Source organism: Rhea americana, unplaced genomic scaffold, assembly GCF_003343005.1.
Source record: "Rhea americana isolate MKP2758 unplaced genomic scaffold, rheAme1 scaffold_0, whole genome shotgun sequence".
NCBI lineage: Eukaryota > Metazoa > Chordata > Aves > Rheiformes > Rheidae > Rhea > Rhea americana.
In genome coordinates, this window is record NW_028185037.1 from 19,656,096 (window position 1) to 19,664,654 (window position 8,559).

An 8,559-nucleotide genomic window follows, 5' to 3' on the forward strand; every position below is an offset into this window, starting at 1 on the left:
AAAAAAAAAAAAAAAAAAGCATAAATCTAAAGGAAACGTGGGAGCACAGACTAAGACAAGAAGACAGCCTGGTGAGTGACTGCTCCAGGCAGCCAGCAGGATCAAGATGCTGCATTACATGATTGAAGGCTAATAACAGTGAACACAGATCCAGTGAGGACTAGGAGAAAAATGGTATGTGGAAGAACCTTAGTAACCTGATCAGTGAAAACCATAGCACTGAATCTGCTACTCCTAAGACTATCAGAGAACGATTAGATCACTGTTGCTGGTGTGAAATCCATCAGGATGAGTTAACCAAAGAAAATTCTCTCCAGAGAAATCCAGGCAAACTAAAGGTTATTGCCTAAACATGTGTAGGACATATTGTGAGATGCATGGGGAAAGAACTTAAAGACTGTGTAAAACTTACTAGGGAATGTTTTAAGGGGATTGTGGGAAAGTGCAGAACTTAATACGAGATGTTTATGAGAAGGATTAAAGCTCGAGAAAGAGAATGACTGAGGTGGATCAAGTATTGGGGAATAAGTATGAGAAAATAAACAGAAAAGGGACCAAAGGGGCCAGCTGTGCATTAACATGTTGCTGGTSAGTATACTTGTCTGACTGAGCTCTGTGCTTGATCACCACAGTCTGTCTTATATTCCTAWCAAATCCTATTCCTAATTGTCATCAATTTGGATGAGTTCATTATTATGAGCTTGTGTGTCTGAACATTAATGAACTCTAAGACAGACTTGCTTGCAAGTCAAGAGGGTCTGAGTGCCAACAACTAGAGTGAGAGGTTGGGAGCCCAAGGGACTTGCCYGCCTGGGTGCCAGCAGCTGGAGGAGACCAGGGTCTAGGTGCTTGGTACTGGGCAGACTGAGACCATCTGATGGAGAGACTCATATTGTGTGTGTATATTCCAACAGCAGCCATCAGTCCTGGTCAGGGGGCAAGAGCAGGATCAAGCCACTCTTGTTCAYGTTTCTGTGAGTGCTGGTTAGGCGTATACAAGTGTCAACAGGCACTGTGCTCTGTGCTGGTCTGCATGGCTGTGTGTGCTGTCCTGTTGGGAACACACGCTCAGCCTTGCCTCAGGTGAGAGCTGAGGATGCAGAACTGAAGCCGTTGGGCTGGGACACGACAACCCCCCTGGGTCCTGAAGCTAACTGCACTTAGCCATCTCTAACACAAGGAAAAACACCCCATAGGGCCAGCGTAGTCTTGAAATAAGGTCAAAGCGGAGAGTCCAGTGGGCTTGTGYCTACTATTCATTTGGGGATGCAACTTAAAAAGGTATAACTAAGCACAAAGAACTACAAGGAGACATGCAAATTCTGTAGGAATAACATAAAAGCGATGTGGTACCCATTTCCAGCAGGGATGAATCAAGCTGGTTTCCAAACATATCCAAAAAAAGGCTTGACCTCACATCTCTGACGTTGTGTTTAAATAGTGTTGGAAAATCCAGTATTAAGTGTAGGGACACTCTAAACAGTTAGCATTTTTCAATCAATATCATACTGCAATATGGTGTACCATTTCAAGCTAATTTCCTGTATTAATTGGGAAACTACTGAATCTAGATAACCACTCCACGGAAACATTGGCTGGGGCTGGCTTTACCATTCTGATGTAGATATAGTGTCAGAAGGCATACAAAGGGTTGCAAAAGAATGCAAGGTCTCTGATACCCTCTAGCAATTACAGCTAGAAGTAAAGTCTGTTTTCTGCTAAGCATGTTTTGCTTGCACTTTCAATGCATATCTGGAAGCACTCGCAGATCCCCATGATCTCAAGAGGAGTTGTTCATGCCAAGTAGCAGAACAGTCTGATCTTAACGACATGAAAATCCAAACTTTCTGGAACAGAATCCCAGATATACCTTGCAGCCTACAGAAAAGGGAACAGCTTCAACACTGACAGTAGGAGGCGAGGGCGTAAGGTCTCACTAAACCTCTGTGGGAAATTAGGGTGATGATCGCTTTCTTGGAACACAGCTCTTCAATCAGTCTGGTTTTGTATCTATCAGAGCACTGATTGTGTCACTGATGTGGGCATGTGTGTCCTACCTCTTCCTTCTAACGGGGCGAGAGCAAGGTTAAACCTCCCCATTAGCACAATCCTAGCTCAGCACAGATCTCCGATCACACCCATAGCCCATGTGTCAAGATGCTGCAGGAAAGTCACAAGTAACACACAGCGACATTAATCACTCTGATAGCACTTTCTCGCCTTTCTCTTTCAACTAAAAAGCAGGCACATCAGGAGCCCTCACAACACGTGTAGACATCCGAACCATGAACGGCAGCCTCTAGGATAGTTTGTAATCTGCATCTGCAGTGGGTAAAATGTCCCATAGGTTCTTGACACAGCTGAGCACAGGCAATCCATTCACCATTTGGCAATGGGAAATGTTTGTCTCATCACAGGCTGCAGCGGGATCTGTTACTTACAGGGGGTCCAGCCAGACCAATTCCTGGCACACCTCTATCTCCTGGCTGCCCAGGAAGGCCAGGAGCTCCTCTCTCACCCTGAAACAAAGGAAGAAATTAAACAGTGGACAGATTTTCTGCACTACTGAAAAAAGACATATTGCAATGCAATAAGGATTTACAACACAGTGTAACACTGATGCACTGATGCACTAACTCTCTCCTCTAAGAAGCTGTGTCAGGTTAAGACAGCATGGAGATGTGGGATAGTGTCACGTCACGCCACAAATCTGCCTTCCTTCTTCACATGGTGCCCCACCACACTTCAATGAGCACTTAYGATGTTACGACGTGCACCAGGTCACATAACGCAGAGAGAATATGGTCTTTAAAATTAGGTGCATAGTATCCAACTTCCAACAGCACACACTTTTGCTGAGCTGACTCCTCACAGTTTGGGGAAATACTGAGCATCACAGTGTGCTTTTCTTTCTCTATATTTCTGTGGTAGACAGCTAATCTGAAAACATAGCTAAATACAGATTATTTATCCAGGGGAGAGAGAATTGGAAATGTTGGGTTACATCTTAAAGTTCTCCTTTCCTTTCACCAGGGCAGGCCTGTYCACAGCAGTGAACATGCTGAAAAGCAAAGTATACCGCAAAAGGAGAGGCCTCACTTCTACAAGACTGAATTTTCAGCAGTAAAAATTGTGAGGCATAGGCAACCATTTGACACTGCTAAATGGCAATTATAGGCAGAAGGTCAAGAACGAAAGAGAATGTGTTCAGCTACAGTACTTAAATTTAACGTCTGCTCTCTTGTTATAGGGAGAAATATCAAATAAGATTTTTATYGACTGTATTGCAGTTGTGAGATTCAGTCTCACGTTGGCAGCAGACTTGGACCTTATTTATGTTATTTATTATTACACTATTTCCAGCTATTATTCTAGAAAAATTGTTACCCGTGGATTATGCCTGCCCAAAAGTCAGTTTGCAGTATCTCCTACTTTTTTCCCCCCTCTTTTTCTTTCTTTCTTCTTACAGCAAGCTCCATTTAACACAGAAAYAATCCTGCAGTTACAGCAAATATGTTTTGATTAGTTAAAAGACTCTGGCAGATCCCTTATCTGTTATTTTGTTCTAGAACATAATTTCAGTACAAAAAGCTCAACAGTATTTTTCCATGTGTAGTTAAGATTCCTAACATCTCATGTTGATATTGAATTCTTACACTATTATTATGCCTGTGTTCTGAACTGTCAAACATATAAACAAAGAGAAAAAAAATGCATTTATATAGAATGCAGCAAAACCAAAAGGAAGCATTTCAAAGTAGTCTGATTATTTCAAAATCATGAGACCTAAATGGAACTGTTCTTGTGTTGCTCTATCCCTACTTATATCATTTACATAGTCTGTTTCAGCAACCAATTAGTCTTTCAATCCTGATCAGAACACAGTCATTTCAACTARGAGAATTTTTGTCATATCTGTTTGAGGATTCAAGCACAGTCTGGATGCCCCCAGAACAAGCATTTTTGTTGTTTTACTCCTTTCTCTACTTGCTGTGTACTTTTATGGGAATAAACTTTATTTTCAATTGAACAAATTAGTGCTGTTATCTTTAATCAATTAGTCAGTCCTTTCCTTAGCTACAATATAGGAGAGTTAACCAGTCCTATTGGGAAATAATAGATTTTCTCCTTGAGACAGGTTTTCCTTGAGGAAATAAGTGGTACAGAGAAGTGCTCTTGAAAGCACTGACAGGTGGTCTCAAGTGTAGTTTATCCTTTAAGCTATGCCAATGTCTCTCTTGTTGTACAGATTAAAGGTAACGAGGTACAGTTTGCTTTGAAAAAGTGTGCAGCATTTAGCCCTTAGCCCTTCTTATGTTGAATTCATATAATATTGGAAGAAAAAGTAACGTGAGAAGTGAGCACAGTTAACTCCTGTCTTAACATTTGCATCTACAGAGATCCTGGAAAAGTCAAAAAGAACCCATCCCTCTCTAAAAGGCTAGGACACTGCAGAGTAAAAGTTTCATCAACTCTATTTACCACTGAAAAACAGACCAAATTTTCACCGTAGTTTTTCCTCCAGTTCCAATGATGCAGGGAAGCAGTCCACAACGAACAATAACCGCAATGCTCACCTTATGCCCAACGGGTCCTGGCAAGCCTGGTGGGCCTCTTTCTCCCTAGAATGACAAAATCAAAACCAGAAAAGAGTCAACACACAGCCAAATAGGACCCTGTCCTTTGAGAGGGTCAAAGCAAAAGGAGTCCTCACCAACTAACCTCTGTCAACACTAACATCGTCCTGATACTTTATAACTTGTAAGCAAATGAAATAATCTGTCAACTTGACTAGAATTATATACTTTTAGGGAAATTATTGTAAGCTAGGCATTTTTATATTGGTCACAAGGTCTGATACATCCATGTGGTTAGTCCCTGCAGATGTCTCCAATTTGGAAGGCCAACATGGCACATTAAAGGCAGTTTAATGTTCAGAAATACAGCCTCGGCTCTTTCTCCCTTTAGATGCTGCAGTAGGATCCACAGCATTGTGAAGAAACAAGCCTTTGGTGTCTTCAGGTAGATAGTCAGTGAGTGCTTATAACAATTCAGCCTAAATCTACATCAAAAAATCTATCTCCTCTGCAGAAATCATGTTTGTCCAGCTGACATCAAACCTGGTCCTTCTCGAGTGCAGAGTTTGCCAGTAGTTTACCTGTTCTCCGTCTTTACCCTTGCCAGGCAAACCGGGTTCTCCAGAAGGCCCGGGCTCACCAGCTGGACCAGGTACACCTGGTTTTCCTTCTTTTCCTGGATCACCCTGTAGAAGACAATCCACCAGGCCAATTAATTGCATGTTAAAGACCATTTATATCTCAGATCTTTCACAAGGACTAAAAGATATGCATTTTTGTCTAGCCTTTTGATTGGAATTTTTCTTGGTATCATAGGAAGTCCTCTTTTAAGGGAATAATCTCAAGGCTGTTTTAATTTTGCCTAAAAAAAGGAAAACAGTGCAACAAAATATACTGAGAACCAGCTATATGCTAAAAGATTTGGTTCATACATGACCCTGAAGCATTTATACTCAGATGAGGATTTTGAGCCAATAGCCCAAAGCGTCAGAAGGGAAGAAAGGAGTCTGTGCTGGAACACTGTCAGAAAGGGGTCCTTGCATGAGAACTCCTTACCTTCTCTCCTCCATCACAGTCCTGCCTGTTGAAGCTTAGAAGTTCTGGGAGATTATATAGTTTGTAACTGGGTCAAGGACTCAGGCGGATCTTGGTAATACATAACACAATTTGACTGGAGGGGCTGGGATGCATCCCCATCCCAATATGCATTTATCCTGTATATATGAGGCCATGTTTCTGATTGATCATTTCTACTCCAGCAATGAAAGATCAGCGCTCCAGAGTGAAAAGCACTGTGTAAAGTAATAGTAAATTACAAATCCTTGACCTCAGAGAGCTCGCAGCCTAGCTATGAGATGGCATGTAACAGCTGGACGAGTCAGATAAAGAAAACAAGCTGAAGTAATGGTATAATTACAAGTACTTATCAAGAAAGCAGAAATCTGTTTCCTAACCAATGAAAGCCAGTCTCCCTTCTAGTTTTGGATGTACAGTGGTAAACACATATCTCAGAAGGTACATAGCTTCGCTGAATCCCATTCTATCTTAGCAGTTTTATCAGGTAAATTAGAAAGGTACAACAGGGTGAAATCCTTGTAGCATGTRTAATGTAGAAGGCCATACAAGACGATCTAATGAACTTGTGTCTTCTAGCAGTCCATGAACCTAGGAAATCATTTCACAGTTCAGACTGCTTCTGTTGCAGGTTATTAAAAATGCACTTTTATATAGCTAAAGTTAAMAGCAACAACAACAACAACAAACACGAACGAATGAACTCACTTTTTCCCCCTTTTCTCCATCCTTTCCTGGTAGTCCAGGGTCTCCAGGCACTCCCTGGAGAGAAAAGAACTTTGAAGTTTAAAACTCTCTTTTTAGGTAATATTTGATGCTAAAGAAAATGGACAGATCAATGTGTTCAGTACAGTACATCTCAAGGATTAGTATCAATTTTACACTTTCCAGTTCAGATAACCTGTAATCCAGAAAACAGCACAGAAGAGCTGTGCACCAAGTACTTAAAGGAACTATTTTTTTTCAACATAGAAAGGAATTGAACAACTAAAGCAAAAAGTGAGTTAATATCAGATTTGTTCATTCTCCTTTTATCAACAACTATTTTTTCCTTCTGTGAAATCCTCAGCAGTTCCTGGTACATTACAAGAAAACCCCAAATTACCATTTCTGTATCAGGGAAGCCAGAAGTCTTACAATACTCATATTTTATGTCTAATGTTCCCCAAAGCCATGCACTGGAAAATGTAGCTATGTTTATTTTACTCTCTATTGTAATTTTCAATCTTCTTCACGCTGAGGCAGATCTCAAAGGATTCCTTGCCAAAATATAGGTGACTTACCTCCAAATCAAATACTGTAAYTTCTTAACTCACTAAAATGGGGCTTAGGACTATGGAATGATTCTCTGGATTAAGATGATGTGAAACGATGTCTTAGCATCAGTAAGATTGGATTGACCTCCTCACAGAATTGATGCAATAATTATTTTATTTTCTACACCAGTAAAAATGATACCCAAATACCCTAGTTTTCATAGGTACAAATATACCAATGGCAGACTCAGAGGTTTGAGTAAAGGAGTATGAAATGGGAAAAGGCCTCCATTTTGGATATCATCCTCCAGTTTGAAAAGAAATTGCTGCATTAGCCCTCGCACTCAACCACTGTGCCTGAGCACACTGTAACACTAACTGCTGTTTTTCACTTACTCCTGTGTAAGTCCAGAAGAGCCCCAAGCTCCTCCAGATCTTTCAATGTAATCATAAAAAAAAAGGAAGAAAACACAGTCTTTTGAACCTGGTAGTACCCCCTGGGGAATGGAAAACTGAACAAATTAAGCAAAAAAATCAGGGCACAGATGGGAAAATAAATACACTGACGCACACATACCACATTTCCTGGCAAGCCTCTTGGACCTGGGGGCCCTGCTGGTCCAGCCGCACCCTGTTTTAAGAAAATGAAATTTGTGTGCATATATAATTCACAATGTGTATCACTACACGAACAAGAAGCTCCAAATGACATTGGAGTTCATGTCAGACCAGGTGTTGTGCAAATACAAAGCACCGAAAAAACCATTTTTGTGAAATACTTTGTAGTATAAAAAAAGGATGAAACAATACAGAATGGATGAAGACTCTCCTTGGGAACTGCAAATTACCCACCATCAAAATAAATCCTAAATCTAGCTCAGATATARGAAGAAAGGCCTTATCCCGAAACATCAGAAGAACAGAGAAAAATATGTTGATTTTCATTAAAATAAAAATCCAGGTCAACACAGTATCCTTTGCTGACAATTTTTACCCTTCTTTGCTCTGGGGAGCAAAACCTGAAAACACTCCTTTGCACAATATAGATCAACACCACAAAGCATTCTGAATGCTGTATTTCTGAACTACACATCGTTGTCTACAACTCAAACTGGAGTGCAGATGGAGAAGATGGAAAAGTCCAGGATTTCTTAGTATGCAGAGGTGTATGTTTGATGTTACCAAATTCTGTTTAGACATTTTCCTGCAGATCTGAGAGGCTGAAGTTGTTATCTCTGCAGTTGCTCATCACCTTGTATTGGCCTGGGTTCATCAATCATCACAGCTTTGCAAGTAAAAGGAATTCTGTTCACATTCCTAATCCACCTGGAGATAAAGCAACCAGGCTATCTAGATATCTACATCAGTAGACTGAAATATTCTAGTTGGTTTGAAGATAGGGAGAAATCCCACCASTTCTTTTGGATGGGCTGGGTAGCAATTATTTTGCAAAAGGACAATGCAAATAGTTGGCTGATGATGAAAATCTTCTACAGCCAACACAGCTCTTCAAAAAGTAAATGTCTTATCTGTCACCTTTGGCTCACTAAAGGAGAATTCGAGTTCCTCATTTCTGCAATATTCACAGTCACTGCTCTATGAGCCAACAGAAGTGTGTGGAGCAGTGGCAACTTCCTTCTAGCCACCAATTT

The 8,559-nt window shown here is 40.7% G+C and overlaps 1 protein-coding gene across 1 annotated transcript in view; it reads right to left on the reverse strand.

Moving 5' to 3' along the window:
• COL22A1 (collagen type XXII alpha 1 chain) overlaps positions 1 to 8,559 on the reverse strand; it is a 237,215-nt gene that overhangs the window by 41,540 nt on the left and 187,116 nt on the right. Inside the window, exons 37-41 of the mRNA XM_085300726.1 lie at positions 7,485 to 7,538; positions 6,360 to 6,413; positions 5,159 to 5,263; positions 4,578 to 4,622; positions 2,442 to 2,519 (exon numbers count right to left, since the gene is read on the reverse strand). Of these exons, the coding sequence (XP_085156852.1) occupies positions 2,442 to 2,519; positions 4,578 to 4,622; positions 5,159 to 5,263; positions 6,360 to 6,413; positions 7,485 to 7,538 (336 nt within the window). The remainder of the gene's footprint in view (positions 1 to 2,441; positions 2,520 to 4,577; positions 4,623 to 5,158; positions 5,264 to 6,359; positions 6,414 to 7,484; positions 7,539 to 8,559) is intronic.